Here is an 18,803-nt window from a genome sequence, read left to right on the forward strand (position 1 = left end):
AGGGGAACACACAGGGAGAGAGAATAAACCATAGTATAAAGTATATATGTACAGTTTAGGTTTGTGATAAGAGCAGTAACAGGAAAAACAGTCAGCACTCAGGAAGGCTTGACAATTCCAGTAGGAGAAAATGTTAATTGTTTGCTAAAGTCTGTACACGGTTTTGTTACTGATAGCAATGATAAAACGTTCAGGGCCTTTAACTGCTGTCTGTTACCTTCCATGTAGATCTCAAGTCGTAGTGATGATCACATTTTAAAAGATTGCATTTAGAGCCCAGAGACATTGTACTGAACAATTGCAGACTGCCATTCACATTTAACCTCTAAACTAATCTTTCAATAATGCTTACGCTGTTTTGTAATTAACTTTTCATGTTTCTGAAATAATGTTTCCATTGCACTGGACATGATAACATTGCTAGCAATTTGTATTCAGGCTCAGCAAAGACATACAAACCATCATTCATTGCCATCATTAGCCAGCAGCCATATCACCCAGCAACTCATAACTGGCAGCCCCGTTAAGCTCAGCAGGTGTGAGCCTGTCAAAACCTGAATGGGAGACTTCTGGGAAAAACTAAGGTTGCTGCTGGAAGAGGTGTTAGTGGGAACACTATACTGTAAAAAGGCTCTGTCCTTCGGATGAGCCGTTAAATATGAACTGGCTTCATCACTCTGCTCTCCTCCCTTCTGATAGCTGATGTGTGGTGAGTGTTCTGGTGCACTATGGCTGTGGTTGCATCATCCAGGTGGGGCTGCACACTATTGGTGGTGGAGGGGATCCCCATGACCTGGATGTCACACCCCCTGCTAATCCTCCACACAGACGGTCTCGCCCCAATCAAGCACCATCTGGAGGCAATCCCTGCAAATGCCGCCGATCTATCACTTCATCCCATCAGAGTGCCTCACTTGTTAACAAACCCTCCACTTCCAAACATACTAAAGCCTTCTCCATTTCACTGATCGTTGCTCAATATTTCAGGTGGGTAGCTGCGTCAACATGCGTTGGCTGCAAAGGAACAAGTAATAGGTTTATTCCAAGCTGAAAAGAGAAGAAAGACACCTGAAGAAGGCTCCAGAGCTGAAACGTTGTGTTTTCTCTCTTCTCTTTTCTGCAGGAATAAACCTGTTACTTGTTCCTTTGCTCAGTATTGTTAGCTTCTTGGAACCCCTGACCTCGCATTGGTAACTACTTGCTCTTGCTTTTGGATACTCGAACCCAGAACTCACCTTTGATCCTGATCTCGTCTAGCAGTTTGTATTTCTCTGCCTTCTCCTCCTGGATTATCTTTGGTATTGAACCAGCATTTACCTAAAATCTCTCCCTACTCAGCTCCACAACTCCGCATAGATTCATAATTGAATCTACAACGCGCAGCGCTACACTGGAAAGCGCTTTGAGTGGAGTGTCCAGAAAAGCGCTATGTAAGTGTAAGCAATTATTATTATTATTATCATTATTATTATTCACAACCTTATAAGCACTACAAATTATCATTTTCAAGGACTCTTGTCACAATTGATTTGTGTATACAAAAAATAAAAATAATAAACCTTAATTTAAACTGTGATGTGTTTTTTGATGAGCGAAGCAGTGGCACAGTGCTTAGTATTGCTGCCTCAGTGTCAAGGCCCGGGACTCAATTCCTGTGGTGCGGTCTGTGTGGAATTTGTACGCTCTTCTCGTGTTCAAGTGAGTTTCCTCTTGGTGCTCCGGTTTCCTCCCACAGTCCAAAGCCGTATTAGTAGGTTAAAATATTGACCCTGTGGTTGTGTCCTGTGATGGACGGGTGTCCCCTCCAGGGTGTATCCCACCTTGTGCTCACTGATTGCCAGAAAAGACTCTGGCTCCCCTGCAACCCTGAATTGGATGAAGTGGTTCAAAAATGGGTGGATGGATGTTTATTGTCGAGCAATAAATACAATTAGTCATTCATACATAGTAATTTGTATGAGCTGAAAGGCAATTTCTTTACTTATCAAGATGAAAGAAATACTTGAGGAAAATGAAGACTGAAATCTTAACAGAAATAAATGTCCTCTAAAATTAACAAATAATATGAAATATATAGTTGTAGTTTAATTTAGTTTATTATAACAGGTGTAACTGGTTTACAATACCTGTTGGCTTTGATGCCCAAGGCCTGAGATCAAAATACCCTGATGTGAGCTTCCTTCCTTGTAATATACTTTCCAGGATGTTGTCCGGACATGTCCCCTCAGCACAGTCACTGCATGTTGGCTCACCTTTAGCTGAAGGAAAAGACAAGTTTTGCAAGTAGTGCTGATGGGTGGAACAGCCAGATGACAGTCACAGACACTCAGAGAAACTGACACAGACCTGACATGTGAACCTTTGAGATATTAAGTAGAGAAAGAACAAAATATTAATACACCAGTATAGCTCCAAAATGTATGTACAGTAAAGCACAAGAGTATAAAATACATTTTGCTGTTTATAAAATAATCTTCTTCTATGTCTTCACGCTTTGACTCCTATTACCTGTTTCCTTTGGGGAAATATAGTGAAAACCCTGATATAGAAGGGTTTACGGTGTAAATAAACATAATGCTTAAATTACATAGTGAATTCTTTAGACAATATATGATGACTGGCTGTCATGCAGGAAATCTTTAAATGTGACATATTTGTAAGCACGTTTAAAGTTCAGGTGGTGATACTACTATATAGAGTTTTCTGTGACTCCTAAGAGTAAAATATTACATGACAAGCACGAGGCTGGAATAGAGACACAGTGGTTCTCACTGCTGCCTCACAGTGCTAGGGCCCCCGATTCCAGATCTGGAGTGCTATCTACAAGGAGCTTGTTTGTTACCGTGTCCATGTCGGTTTCCTCTGGGTGATCCTGTTAATTGATTTCTGGGCAAATTTGCCCTGGGTGTCAGTGTGTGTGTGTCTGCCCTGTGATGGACCTAGGCTGCACCCTGCCTTAGGCCCATTGTTTGCAGTGATAGGCTCAAGCTGCCACACAACTCTGAACAGGAAAAAGAATGGATGGATAACAGGCATGAAGAAATCAATGTCTTGGCTAATGAACTGTGCCTCATGGAACTGATTATATTCAGCTCCATCTTTTAAGGAGAGGTGCAAACTACACTCTGTACACATAATCCTTCGCTGAGAACAAATTGTAATTTGCATCTTCGATCTCTCCATGCATCTTACACTATTATTGCACAATAAACAAAACTGTGAAATGATGTGGCAGTGCAAGTGCCAGACAGAAAAGGTTAAATAATGTTCCATCCCATATAAAATGCGATTGTTTCAGCTTCCTCTACTGATGACCGAAGCTGTCAAGATAGGAAGACTCAAAGTCTCCAGAGGAGAACCCAAGAGCAGGTGAGGCAAGCAGAATAGCTGGCATAGCGAACAAGTAAACAGACAAATGCAATCCAAAGATATAGTTGAAATAAAAAGCAAGCATGGCCACAGCCAAAAAATCCACGGTATAAAGCACGTAGACTATAAAGGAGTCGAGAATTAGGAATGGAATCTCTTCCCATCTCATACTCAGAACAAGCTCTAAGACTGAGCTCTGAGTAAAGCAAAGTCCTATCTTAAATAGTCTGTTCCCAAAGAGATACTGTAGGTATGGTCATTATTCGTGCACAGGTGGGACATTGCTGCTGCCATAACAAGTATATAGATGAAGCAGCTGATTGACGTGTCTTGTCGAGATTGTGTTCTGGAAACTGGGAGGTTCTGCAGTGTGCTGATGCAGGAGAAATGAAGATTAGTCGTCACTCTTTGTGTCAGCACAGAACAACAGACAGAAGCTCACATGCAATATTTTCGAGAGAGGCACTGGATTGGATCAAGTTGGAAAAAGGAGTCTTGTAGCCCAGCTCGATCCAATTACTGTGGCTGTAGAAATCCTAGGAAATACAAACATACATGTTGGGAAGAGAATGATAATAAAGAAACATGAAACAGGATTGTGTCAATGCTAAGGGAGCAACTGTTGTTTAAATATGTACCATATAATAACCTTTATAACATTTAATGAGAAGGTATGTCTAAAATTCCTTTGTTTTATCAAAAACACCCTTCTTCTGGAGGTGATATATTTATAGCAACCTGACAAACACCCAGACAGACTATTGGCTTTATGTGCTTAGAGATGCTATTTTTTTCAGGTTTTTTTTTTATTCCTGGATTTCTGTTGTATCCCATTTTTGGAATAATGTAATAATTATAATCACAAAAATATTATTTTCTTGCTTCTGTCAGGTTTGTTTTACTCTTAATTCTTGTAATTTAGGTGTATGATTGGAAAGATTGCTATCCTGCTTTTATCAACAATAAAAACCTCATAGACACATAGTATCTTTACTTTTAACCAGGCACGATGAAATGTTTTACTCACCTGCAGGGTGTGAAAGATTTGCCCCAGTCTCTTTCTTGCTGTATAGAAGTTCTGCTGCCTAATGTTGCCTTTCACACTGGCTATCCCATCAGTAATGAGCTTTTTCCCCTTCAGAAAGGACTCATTGTCAAAATGATACTCCTCATTCAATACGTGCCTCAGATCCACCCAGGCATTACTTAAAACAATGGATTGGATAGCTTCCTCAAATGTTTCTGAAGACACCTTCTCACCCATCGTGTCATAGTGTGCCTGGATCACTTGCTGTGGGGTGAGATTGTCATCAATCTGCATTTGCAAAAAACAAAGAATATGGTTTGTATATAATTAGTATATATGTATTGATATATGCACACAAGAATATATTTGTGATTTGTGTATATAATGCTACTACTAGTGTATAATAATTCACTATTATAATTTTTAGTACAGATCCACTCATTCAGAAATGCTTGCAGGATATTGCAGTACATTGCAGTGCCTGCACTGCGGGTTACCACTACTTTGTAAAACCACCAGGTGGAGCAGTGAAAGCATAACGTGGCCTAGAAGTATCTGGGCTGTTGCCAGAAAACACCTGGTTTCAAATCCCGGTCAATCCTGTGGGACAATCTTTTCCCAATTATAGAATTTAAGTTGTGTAGTATAGTGAGTAGACATCACGAGACAACAGAACGAGAGAGTAGAAGGCGGGAATATATGGTGTACGGGCATGATCTGTGTAGTTAATAAAATAGTTAAAATAATTTAAAAACGGCTCTTTATTATGATACACAACATTTATGGCGACGAGAGATGAGTGCTTGACGAACTCAAAGCGAGCAGAACACTGCAGATTTTAGTTCTCTTGCTGGTAGAAACGAACTCTTGAATATTCGGACTGTTCGTTTAGCTTGTGCCATGGAAGATATGGCCGCCGCGCCAAGAAGCTTTGCTTATGCCCAGCTTTCTCCACCGCTTCCACTGAACCTCGGAGCTCCGGATTTGTATACCGAATACAAGATATGGATGGAGTCGTACAGATTTTTTTAAATCGCCAGTGGATCTACAGAAGCTCCGGATGCCGTGAGACGGGCTACATTACTGCACTGTATCGGGGCTCCCATGCAGCGGATTTTCGCCAACCTCCCTGGAGAAAAAGGAACATATGAACAGACTGTAGCTGCCTTAGACGCTTACTTTACACCGCTGAGAAATGTGGTTTTGGAATGGCATAAATTTAGGCAGGGAACTCAGTCTCAGGACGAATCTGTTGATGCTTTTGTGAATGCACTAAGAGGACTGGCTAAATCGTGTGACTTTGGAGTGTTGGAAGCTGACATGTTAAGAGATCAGCTTCTGGAAAAATGTGCACATAAGAGACTGCATGATAAATTGTTGCAGGAGGAAGGGCTGACTTTAGAAAGAGCTCTTACAGTCACTAGAATTCATGAAGCAGCTCAAGCACAATCAAGAATGCTTTCTGACCACAGTGACAAAGCTAGACAGAGTCATGTTTACTTCACAAGAAACACTGAACGGGGTACTTGCTCAAACTTTACAAACAAAAGCCGAGCAGCCGGATGCAGTCAAGCTAGAGATATAGAAGAACAGGGGACGGCTGACATTAAATGTTACAGGTGCGGACTAACAACGCACAAAGCAGATGAATGCGGAGTGCGAACAGCAAAATGTCTACACTGTAAGAAAACAGGACATTATGCACGAGTGTGTAGAAAGAAAGACGGTTCCCATCAGGAAAAGAAACTTAATACAAATAAGGAAGGGACAAAACTGCGAGCAGTTCAAGAACCTTCTTCAGACTCAGATGAATTTGTTAATTCCATTGACCCTGAAGGTAAAGAAACTATTCGAATAAATGGCCAAGAGATAAAAATGGTGATAGATACAGGAAGTCCAAGAAACTTCATTGGAGTAGAACTTTTGAAGAAAGTGTTTGCACACAGAACTGAACTTCAGCAGACTAAGATGAAATTTCATGCCTATGAACAAATTAGTCCACTTAAGTGTGTTGGCTACTTCGAGGCACAGCTGAAATGGCAGAAAAATGTAATAAAGGACAAAGTTTATGTAATTGAAGGAAATGTAGAAGCATTGTTGGGAAGAAAAGCATGTTTTGATCTGAAAATTCTGAGTGTAGGAGACACTGTCAATGCGGTTGACTAGTCTTTAGAGAGATTTAAGCAGTTAGTGTAACGAACAGTTCTTTCCGGACCCTATGCGGACGACACAATCGGACGAAGTGGGGAAACACTGGGGAAACGTCATGCAGGAATACGGGGCTGAAGACAGGGGGGCGTGTCCAAGGTGCGCTGGTGCACGGGGGAGGTGTGGCCGAGGTGAACAATCCAAAAGAGTAGTCCTTAGAGAATATCCAAAACACAAGGGTAAGTCCAAAACCAGGAGATCCATCAGAACGCGGAATTAAAACACGAAGGCCGGGTCAGAACCGGCGGACAGGGAATAGGAACGGGAACAGAGATTAAAACCTTAACGGGACCAGGCGCTTCCAGGTCCCGGACTCGCACGATACGGAAATCAGATGCAGAGCCCGGATTAGCGTCAGCGCCTGGCTTTTAAGGTGGGCTGGGAATAGGAAACAGGTGCACAGAATAAAGTCTCAAGTGAAAGGGCTGGAGCACCCTTAAGGAGGGGGGACTATAATCGTGACAGTTAGCACAGGAATATGAGTCACTCTTTTAAAGGTTTAGGACAGTCACAAGGTTTCAGTAGATGAGAAAGTTTTGCCAGTAGCTCAAAGTCTGAGACGAGTACCCTATCCGATGATAGAAGCTGTTAATCAGGAGTTAGATAAAAACGTTGGATGATGGAATTATTGAAGATGTGAATGAAGGTGCAGAATGGATCTAAAATATTCTGATAATACCTAAAAAAGACACCAAGGAAGTGAGACTGTGTGTGGATCTGTGAGAAGTGAATAAAGCAGTAATCAGAGAGAGACATTCAGTACCAACGGTTGACAGCATATTGTAAGCAGTGCAAGGAGCCAAGGTTTTTGCAGTTAGATGCTCGAAAAGGGTTCTGGCAAGTTGGGTTGTTACCGTTTCAGAAAAGTTCCTTTTGGCTTGTCTAGTGCCCCAGAGACCTATCAGAAGGCTATGGACTCGATGTTGTGTGCAATGCCAGGTGTTGGATGGTATATGGATGATGTTGTAGGAAAAGGAAGAACAAATAGAACAGAGGCTCAGGCAAGTATTCCAAAGATTCCAAGACAGAGGCTTAACTTTAAATAAAGATAAGTGTATCTTTGGCCTGAAAGAGATCGAGATACTGGGACATTTGGTCACTGCAGAAGGAATAAAACCAGACCTGAAAAAGGTGACAGCTGTTTGCAGTGCACCGAGACCTGAGAATGTTGCACTTTTGCGCTCGTTCTTAGGCACTTGTGGATTTTTGATTAAATTAATTCCTAATTATGCAGATATATCAGAACCCCTTAGAAAACTAACGAGGAAAGGACAGAAGTGGGAATGAAACTGAGAAAGCCTTTGCCGAGTTGAAAAGAGCACTCGTAACTGAACCGTGTCTGGCATACTGTACTTCAAACTAGATGCGCCAACAGTAGTGATCAGTGACACGAGTCCTGTAGGACTTGGAGCAGTATTGCTACAAAGACAAGAAGACGGACAGAACAAGCCAGTGGCATATGCAAGTCGCTCACTTACCCCAACAGAAAGGCATTACTTGCATGTAGAGCGTGAAGCCTTGGGTTGTGTTTGAGGAGTGGAACATTTTAGGACATATTTATGGGGAGGCAAGTTCACACTTCAAATGGATCATAAAACCTTAATTTACATGTTCAATCCCAAAAAGGCAACATTGTTACCACCCAGGATACAAAGACTTGGATTGAGATTACGGCCATATGATTACAAAATTGAACACATAGTAGGGAAAACCAATGTCGCAGACTCATTGTCACGTCTTCCTTAACCAGACACAGAAGACACTGGTTATGTAGACACCTATGTTGATAGAGTGCTTTCAATCAGCACTTATGAACTGCATGCACTGACACTTGAGGAACTTAAGCAAGCAACAAATGAAGATGACACATTGAAATTGTTGATGTCCATAGTGGAAAAAGGACAATGGCCTATTCCAATTCCAGAAGAACTGCAGCCATATCACAGGTAAAGGTTGGAGTTATCTACATATGATGGACTGCTTTTAAGAGGACAGAGGATTGTGTTACCTAAAACAAAAATCAGACAAGCATTGAAAATAGCACATGAGACACATCAGGGTGTGGTTCGTACAAAACAGTACCTGAGAAGCAAATTTTACTGGCCCAACATGGACAGTGATGTTGAAAGACTAGTCAGGAATTGTTCCACTTGTGTGTTGAATCAGCCAATGCAGGAGGGTCAACCTCTCCAACCACTTGAATTACCACCAAGGCCTTGGACAAAATTGGGCATTGACCTGGTAGGTCCCATTTAGAATGAAAACATATTGACTGTCATAGACTATTATACTTCTTACCCTGAGGCGGTTGTTGTATCAGACATATCTTCAGCCACAGTTATTTGGTTATCCACTAGAGGTAGTAACAGATAATGGCAGGCAATTCATAGGACAGATGTTTGAATCATTTCAACTAACTGTGGAATTAAACACATCCGTGCATCACCTTCCTATCCGAGAAGTAATGGCAAAATTGAAAGATTTCACAGATACCTGAAAAGGGCCTTGAGAGCAGCTGTGAAAGAAGGACAAAAATGGAGAGAGGAACTCCCTAAGATTCTGCTGGCTTATAGATCAACACCTCACAGGGCATCTGGAGAAACCCCAGCTAATCTTATCTTTGGACGTGATATCTGGACTAAACTACCAAACGTGGAAAAGAAAGAAGAAGAGCCGAGGGACATTCAAAAGACAAAAGATATCCATAGACATCATGAGGAGTACACACATAAAATGAAATTATATGCAGACTAGACAAATCGAGCAAGGGATCACAACTTCAAGATCGGTGATGTAGTGTTTGTGGCTGGCCTAGACAACAGTAAATTGGATGCCAAGTTCAAAGACACTCGTTATGTGTTATTAAGAAACACCTCTTGTAACTCTTTTGAGTTAGTGAATGTGAAAGATGGCTCAAAAATAATGAGAAATGTAAAACATCTTTGACACGCTCCTCCATTGTATCTTGATTTTGAATCTGCAGAAACAAAAAAAGCTGAGAATACAGGACTCTCTGATGTGCAGGAAGTGCCGAGTCCTCAGACAGTGGAGAGTACATCCATAGGAGAGCCAGTAACTTTACCCAGAAGTGAAGTAACAACCAGAAGTGGCAGGGTTATCAGGAAACCGGCTCGTTACAGAGACATTTTAAAATACAGGACTTTCATAGCTCTCCAAATGTTAAATTGCCCTATTTTGTTTGTGTTATCTATGTAGATGTTGCTTAGACTTCTAGAAATGAGGTGATATTTAGAAGTGACTTAAGTAGAAATTGAACTAAAATTTGGTACGCATAGAAATAGTTGTAAAAAAAAGTTGAATGTGTCGAATAGAAATGGAAGGTTTTACATACATTTTGTTGTAATAGTTAATAACCGCTTACTGTGTGTTGATATAGAATTGTTACAATTGTATGGAAAAGTTATGGACTTTAAAAATAACAAAGGAAGGGATGTAGTATAGTGAGTAGACATCAGAACTGGAGAGTAGAAGGCGGGAATATATGGTGTAAGGGCGTGATCTGTGTAGTTAATAAAATAGTTAAAAGAATATAAAAACGGCTCTTTATTAAGATACACAACAAGTTGTAAATTGTTTAGACTTTTATTAATTTAAAACAGATTATTACAGTATGCTAAATATTAAATTAACAAAAAAAGTAGGGCTATTCTGCAAAAACAACATTACTCAGTTCGATATATGAAAAATAGTTTATTATTCTACTGTGGCTTGTTGTGAACACAATGTGCTTTTTTTAGGCTTGCATCCACATTGTGATAATATATACTGTATTGTTCCTTAACATAAATTTCAGCAATGAGTAATCAGGATAATTTAACTTTAAATTCTGAAAGTGAAAAATATATTTCACACACACTGAACTGCTGTATCTTTAAAGCCGTACTGTCTCATATATATTGCAACTTAATGTACATACAGTAGATGGTAGTAGTAACTAAATGTAAAAAAAAAACAAGTATACACAGTAGTACAACATCTTCATAAACATTTTATACATTTAAGTTTTTTACTGAGTAACTTACTGTGGATATTTTGGAAAAGTTTTGATGTGTTTATACTTCATAAAAAAATGTTTTATCCTTTTTGAAGAATGTGTAATAAGAACACTTGCCATTATTGTTATAAGATGTAATACCACACAATAGGGAATATGAATGTAAGCTTAGGTCCTGTTGTAGTTCTGCTCAGTCGAGCAGTTTGAAATGTTTTGGAGTTGTGTGCAATTCTCTGGATCAGTTGCTGGAGAGGTTTACAGGGAGAACGTGACTAGGACAGGGGGAGATCAGGAAGAGAGTGGGAGAGAATGCGGAGAAGTAAATGAGGATGTTCAGTAATAAACTGCAAAAAATTATATGTATCCACCATCTGTAAAAATACTTCATACATACTGTACTGTAGTGGCTTTAAAACCATACAGTATCGTATATTTATACAGTATAGGAACACACTGCCGTTCATTGCCATGCGCGCTACTGTTGTGGTATATCTGTGGATCTGACTTCATGGGTTTCGCGTGTGTGGAACAGTGGGAGGTGAGACCCAGCGGGGGGGGATTTTGATTATACTATAATGAGTCCCTAAGGAATACCCTCCAAGTTTCAGAATTCTAAAAAAATAAACTTTAGTTTGCACGAGAGACAAAAGGTACCTTTTCAGAAGTCGTGTACTGCTTGTAAAGTAGCTGATTTTGAAAAACAGCTCATTTTGCTTGAATTATTTAAAATCTATCTGTACTATAGCTTTAATTGAGCAGAAAGTCACCTTGCTCTTACAAGCTCTGTTAAAATTTGTGTTAACACACCACACCCTTTTGAACGTATTTTTATTACCTTTTTCACCTTTGTCCTTCCGGGTGGGGGGGGTAATGGAAAGTAAAATAAAAGCTCACCAGCACTTTCCCTTCCCTCTTGTGTGCAAGGTGATAATGTGCTGGCTGGCATGAAACAATCCCTCCTGAGCTCTTTCTGAACATCTTGGAGATGGTCAGGAGGTTTATTCATGTTGTTACATTATTATCAATATTAGTATTTGATATGTACAATTTTCAGAAATGTGAATATAGTTTGCATTGTGTTTTATTGTGAGAGAATCACAATTATATTTATTAACAGTTACAAAATATATTTCACACCTGAAAAAAACACATTTTTTTCTTTACTATACTGGGAGTATGAAGACTGAGTGAGCACCAGGGTGCACAATGAGATTAATGATGATCATTTTAGTAAATAGGTTGACAAATTTCTGGATTTTCAGCTTCATGAGGCAAGATAAAATTGTATCCAGCTGTGAATTAGCTACGTGACGTTGCCATGAAGTTTTTGGGTTACTGGGCAGCGTCTCTCACAGTGTAGTGCCCATAGAGTGTTTTAATATAACAGTGTATTACTCTGATCTTGCAAGTATGCTTTTTAAATGTTTGTAATTGCTATTCTTGCACATACACTTTGTGTTGTTATTTAGTTTGTGTTAGTTGCTGGGCAAACGATAAAGGTGAAAATTCTTCCATGAGGAGGGTACCATTAAAGCAGAGAAGATGGCACTGAAAATGTTTGGCGCTCCACCTCTTTAAAGACAGTACATACAGTTACAATTCCAGCTGTACTAAAAACTACACAGTTAACATGGCGGTCCTTGTGATCATTGAGTTTAACCAACAAAACAGGGCGAAAAATCAGTCACATGACTTTGAGGCTGCGTTTTGAAAGCTTAACCTATCAGCAACAATGCCAAGTTTACATGATAGGTTACCTCAAACTGTCAGCTACTCGGATCTGTACTGTATGTTGCTTAAGCCTCTCCTCTTTGGCTTTTTAGTCATAGAGGTGGGAAGATGACCCCCCTCTTCGCTCTGGCTGACTGACTTGTTCCCATTTTTAACCATTCTATGTCTTAATCACAGCAGGTGAGAGAGTAGGGAGAGACACACACGGAAAAAAGTGAATCCCAGCTACAATACATTTATATAATTTATGTGGTAATGGGAAGTAAAACATTCATATTTACTGCTAGTAATTAGTGTAAGATTTATAACTGAAATCTGAGCCTAAATATAGAGTTAACATCTTGACAAACAGAGGAACGTTGGAAATGTGTAATTTTTCTGAAGCAGAAATACAAAAAGAAAATAAATCCTTTTTGAGATCTCAAATCAATTTTGATCAATGTCTCCAAAACAAACAAGAAAAATATTTTTAGAGACTAACTACTTAGTGTTTACATAGAATAAGTAATTAGAAATTGAAATAATCTATTTTTTTATTTATTTAAACAGTGAAATTTCAACTGCAGAAGACCACACCAGAGACAGCACTAGCCACAGAAGTTCAGGAAAGGGTGAATTAAGCAATGTGAAGGATCAAACATTTATTTCTCTTATTTCCCTAATTTGCTTTTACTGTGTAAATAATGAGAAGGGCCTGGAATGTGAAGGGCAGAGCCAGCTTCGGGCAGCCTGACCAGAACTGAGAGCGTCTGGCATCTGCTTAAACCATGATTAACAAAATCTAGAAGTACATACTGTAACGCTACGGGGTTCATGTGGGCGCCTTCTCCTACTGCCGCATCAGGTCGGCCCCCCACTGTCGGGGACTCAAACCCAGGCCTCCGGCGTCACTCAACAGGGACCCAGCCTGTTGAGCTAAAGAGAGATCTCCCCCCAGCCCAGCAGCTGTGGGCCCTGCTATTACAGGGAAGGGCGGTGACATCACCGCTCTGGTAAGCCGGCTCTTACACGCTCAATGGTGGCCGTATGCATTACAATACTATCTGCTTAAACAATAAATAAAGGAACCCAAGAATATTCTTGCAGTTTATTATGTACCAAGACTAGCAGCCTTGGCTTTACACCATATATGGCATGGGTGGGTTTTCTGTTTGTGATTTTGTATATAATGTGTCCTTTTGTATCAATGAGTTGAGTCAGTGCTTCATCGGCTTTGGCTCCCGTGTGCACACGTAATAAAGGTAATGCCTGCTTCACACACACCCGGATCGTGTCTCCTTTGTTGGATACAACACATGTCAAGTGCAATAATTCAGTGCTTAGTAATAAGAGTTTAAAAAGTGCGTAGATTAATTTAAAGATTCTTGAAACAATTAGCTCTGTAGGACAAGTAACAAAATAAAGAGAAAACTACACATACTGTAAATAGAAGGAATTGGCAAACATACAGTAGCTGATGCTGATCCACGGAGCCAGCACCTTAAGATGTTCATATTTAGAGACAATTTGTTCAAATAACAAACTAGCTATGAATACTGATGTGTCCAGTACAGGGGAGCTGGAATCTAACCCATAAAACAATAGGTGCACGGCAGGATACACCTTGTATGTACTGTAACGCCATGTTGTTTTTAATGTTTTTTAACACAATTTAAAAACTAACTTTAAAGGCAAACGCGCTCAGTGCCGCAGGCATTCCAGTCTGCAGAACAGTCTTTCTGTATTGCTGAGCAGCACGCTTCCTTTTGCTTTTGGATGTCGGAGCCAGCGGCTGGTGTGCAATTTTCTCAGAGACCTGCTGATCTGCTCCACACCAAAGGAAGACAGGAGAATGTAATGTTTTTTTTCTGTACAAAAAGTGCATGTTACGTTTACAAACTTAAAATGATTAAAAGTTTAATTAAAAAGTGAAAAACCTACAGCTCACACAAAGATTGTAAGCTGATCACAAGGAAGAAAAATCACCCCTTTTTCTCACATAAAAAGTGAGAAAATTTAAACCTGTTTTTTTATAGCTCTTAAAGTCAATGTCTACGTTAGGCAGTGACACGTCATTGTTTCTTATTTAAAATATGAAAGAATCAGTTGCCCATTATGCCATACCGTATAATATTACATTTTTTATGTTTTTGAGAGACTTCAGAATGCTTCGATTGATGCATAAAAATGTAGCTTAATGTGTGCTGTGGTGATCAAGCTATTGAGCACAGAACATCTTTCCTCCTGTCAACAGAATTTCATATCTAGTTCATTCTTATCTGCGTAAAAACAGAAAATACAGAAAGAGGTTCACAAATTAAAGAAGGGTTAAACCCAATGAGTTTGTGTTATTCTGCTTTATAAGGTCAGGTGTTTCACATACAGTATAGCAGCTTTTGAATTGCACTGTAATTCTCGCGATATGAACTTGCTTACACCTGGGATCCGCTTCATTCAAGCTAAGGTTTCTAAAAATGCAACCAAGTACTAGATGTTATTTAAATAAAAATTGTGAAAATTTTCGCAAATGACGATCACTAAAATACCTGTGGTTTAAAGGCTCTGTGTCATTTGTTTGCAAAGTTATTGACATCTGAAACATGGTGTCTCATAAATAGACATTTTAATAAGAAAGCAAAGGCTATGGAAACTGGAGACAACAAATTACCCTGAACAAAATACAAAATGTTTGAAATGATTATTTATTATTAATACATTTATATTGTTAACAATGATCAGATATGTTATTATAGTTAAGTTTCAGTGGTCTTTTTAATACCACTTTGTTATAATAAAGACTTGTGTTTAATTGCTCCACTGGGATGAATAAAAGTATTTTTTAACTGAATTAAATAAACTGGTGGAACACATGGTGATATATAAAAATTATAAAATAAATTGATGCAGATGTTTACAAAGAAAGTGGAATATGGTAATACTATTAGCCATATAAATATATTAAGATCCTTAAATTAATATCGTTATTAATTTCTTTAGTTATGAGATTCCATATTATATTCCCTATTAAGCGGATTCTGAAAAGTACACATTTTTACTGCAGTAACAACAGCAAGTGTTCATAGAAAAGTTTAAAACGTTATAGTTTTTTTATATATAAACTTAATGCAGTAAGAACAAGCACATCAAAACTTTTCTTAAACAACCACAGTAAGTTACTGAGTTAAAGACTTTGATGCATAAAATGTTTATGAAGAAAGTGAAATACGGTTGTGTACATTTTATTTAAGCTACCACTACCATGCATACACAGTATACATAATATATTTATATTCCTAAATTAATATAGTTTGTGACATTCAGAGACGTTATGCTCTGGTTATTTTTATGTTCAGCTAACAAAAGTTTCCTTCAGTTCTAAAGTACCATATTGATATTCCATATTAAGCAGATGTAAACATGCACAGTACAGAGATGAAAATGCAACAATAGTTTCACTAACATCTAATGCACCATAAGTGCCACCTATCAATCGTCTTTGGCCAGTGAATCACAGAATGTACTGCACTGCAGTACAGCCAATATGGTACTCGTAACTGACATGTATTCTGAGTGGCTGCATTTGTACTGCACGCTACTGACAGAATCCATTCCTGTACCCTAGCTGTGCTGCATAAATTATGTGCAAACAAGAAAACAATGTTTTACATGGTACAAAGAAAGCCAAAACATTTCAAATATATAATTGAAGTATGAACGTAAGAAGGACATAGGAATTTTAAGAAAAGGAAGGTTGTGACACCATTGGAAACAAAGTCATGAAAATTACATTTTACTGTTTGGTATGAGACAACTGCATGAAGAACAATCAACAATCAAGACAGGTGAAGATAATTTTGGTAAACCTTTTCCAAATTTGCTATAAAGCAGTTTACAATTTGAAGTATTAGCATAAACGACATTTAAATTGCTGATAAAGAGAATTTTGAGGGGCAGATTGTTGCAGGAAGAACTGTAAATTAACTGGCCATGAGCCAGCCGCGGACGTAGGGCGACTTGATGCTAGGTGAGGGTGTCCGTCTTCCAATGCAGAGCCTTGAGCTTTCGGAGCACGGGGTTTAAATAATATCTGGGAATCCAGGGACGGGTGTACGGGATAATGACACTTAAACACAAAAGGGTCGGAGCACCCTCTAGAGTAGGGATGATGATCATGACAGTGTTCTTTCTTATATACTGTATATGAAAGATCTTGATTCTGTTATATTTGGTAATCAGGTCAAGTTTGTGGATGATATCACATTAATAGAATTAAGTAATACTAGAGAAGCAGGAAATAAAATTCCGAAAGGTTTAGATGGGGCAAACAGCTGACAGATGATATTTAATATAGACACGTGCGGGAATGCATTGGCATGCAGGTAGTAAAAATTACCTATAAATACAAAATCCTGAGCACTGAGCTAGAAGAGGCTACATATACATATTCCAGGACTTAAAGAAATGTTCTACACTTACAGAATGAGAAGGTGGGCCTTTTTTTAGTCTTGAGGACTGCAAGGAGACTTTATATAAGTATTTAAAATGCTGAAAGACATTAACAAAGTCAACACAGAGGACTTTTTCAAGATGATCAGTGAAACCCAAATGAGAGAAAACAAGTGAAAACTACATGGAAAAAATGAGAATGGGAAAAGTAAACCTACCCAGTAACTTAGTTGAAGCTAATACTTTCATCACTTTTTGAAGCTGGTACTTTGACTGGATAAGATTCTTGGATCAATTAACTACTACTAGATGTGCCAAATGTAACCTTATGTTCTTATTCACATATTTGAATAAGTTCAAGTACGTACAGTAGCTGCATCTGCAGGCATAGGCTGCAAAGGAACAAATAAGGTTTATTTCACAACGTTTTGGCTGTGGAGCCTTCTTCGGGTGTGATGAAGGCCACAGCTGAAGAAGGCTCCACAGCCAAAACTTTGTTTTTAGCATGGAATAAACCTTGACATATTTTCAAATCATTCACTAACATGTGGATGCCCATTTCAGATTTAAGTTTCTGTTCCCATTTGCCATAAAACCTAAACAGGCTCTATTATGAGAAAGTTTTTTATCTTTCTTCTACTGAATTTGTCTCAGATTTAGAAGGGGCTGAGATCTGTTTGTCACTATGATATCCAGGTCACAAGATTTTTAATAGTTTAGGCACAAATACTCACAGATACATAACATATTTGCAAATTATAGTCTGTGTATTCTGAGTACTTTTTCTTTTATTCTGAAAGCCCACCATGCCAGTAACAAAGAAGCCATGTGAACATTTAACATTTAACATTTCCTGAATAGTGGGGTGTTTGGTTATTTAAATTTTATAGTTTACTTACTTACTAAGGTACACACTAAATCTGTGTTGATTTTTTTATGCAACATACAGTACATGCATCTTAATAATCATCACCAAACATACTGTTTCTAATTTTCACAGGTTGTGTAAATTAGATCGTAAAAGCGTTCTGAGAAGGGCAGCACAGTGGCACTGTGGGTTGCATTTCTGTCTCGCAGCGCTGAAGCCCTGGTTAGAATTCTAGACTTTGTTAGCTATCTGCAGGGAGTTTATATGTTCTCTCCATGATCTTGTGGGTTTTTGCCAGGTGCTCCAGTTTCCTCCCACTGTCAGAAACATATTGGTAGGTTAATAGGCTTCTAGGAAAATTGGCCCTGGTGTGAGTGTGCATCTGTGTGTCTGCCCTGTGATGAACTGTCTTGTCCAGGGAGTGTCTTGCCTTGCACCCATTGCTTGCGGGGATAGGCTCAGGCTCCCCTGCGCCCTAAATTGCGTGTTAAAAATAAAAGAAAGGATGGATGGAAGTATTTAGAGAAACAATGTTCAACTTATGAAAACACTAACAATATAAGTTAGATTTTCCAATGTTATACAGTATCTGCTTTAAAGTGTGCCAACAATTTTAAGGAACTTGATGATCATATATATCAGAAACAAAACAATGTGTGTCCTCACCATCAGGATGAAGTCTCTGCCTTGTGCCTGGGCCAGGTCCCTGCAGACCTCAGCTGTCTTGCGCAGGATGGCTCTACGGGTGATGTCTGCATGAGTTGTTGATTTGACTACAAATGGGACTGGAACAGGAAAGAAGGCCAGAGTTTCTGTGAGCAAAAATGCTGCTAGAGTCCAGCCCAAAGCTGAAGCCATCACACTTTTCCAGAGCTGTACCTGCAAAGAGACAAAAAAAAGTGTAACGCTTAATTTCAACATCATTTATGTCAGACCTTAACAATAGTTACAGTATAGAATTTAAATAACAAGACATTAAATACATTACTTGTCGTCTGACTTTGGACTAAAGTCTTCTCTTCTCAATCAGCAGGTGGGAAGGCAAAACAAGAATAACCTTTACTTTCACCTATACTTGCTTTTATAAACGAAGGATTGACGTAATTTCCACATAAAACAATAGGTGTGTACACCTGCAGAACCTCATGGTATTGCAGTTA

At 38.9% G+C, this 18,803-nt stretch overlaps 1 protein-coding gene across 2 annotated transcripts in view; it reads right to left on the reverse strand.

Annotated features, from left to right (window-relative positions):
* The window catches only part of LOC148645905 (von Willebrand factor A domain-containing protein 7-like), a 49,829-nt gene extending 31,045 nt beyond the window's left edge, over positions 1-18,784 (reverse strand). The window contains exons 1-5 of one of the 2 annotated variants that reach the window (XM_088610365.1): positions 18,632-18,784; positions 18,310-18,522; positions 4,397-4,684; positions 3,812-3,905; positions 2,127-2,258 (exon numbers count right to left, since the gene is read on the reverse strand). In XM_088610365.1, coding sequence (XP_088466491.1) covers positions 2,127-2,258; positions 3,812-3,905; positions 4,397-4,684; positions 18,310-18,501 — 706 coding nt within the window. In that variant the 5' untranslated portion in view covers positions 18,502-18,522; positions 18,632-18,784. Of the gene's footprint in view, positions 1-2,126; positions 2,259-3,811; positions 3,906-4,396; positions 4,685-18,309; positions 18,523-18,626 lie in introns of both variants that reach the window. The other variant, XM_088610367.1, reaches the window with a different exon arrangement.
* Positions 18,785-18,803: the final 19 nt, after the last annotated feature.

The sequence above is a fragment of the Lepisosteus platostomus genome, chromosome 17, assembly GCF_059453375.1.
Source record: "Lepisosteus platostomus isolate fLepPlt1 chromosome 17, fLepPlt1.hap1, whole genome shotgun sequence".
Taxonomy (NCBI): Eukaryota; Metazoa; Chordata; class Actinopteri; order Semionotiformes; family Lepisosteidae; genus Lepisosteus; species Lepisosteus platostomus.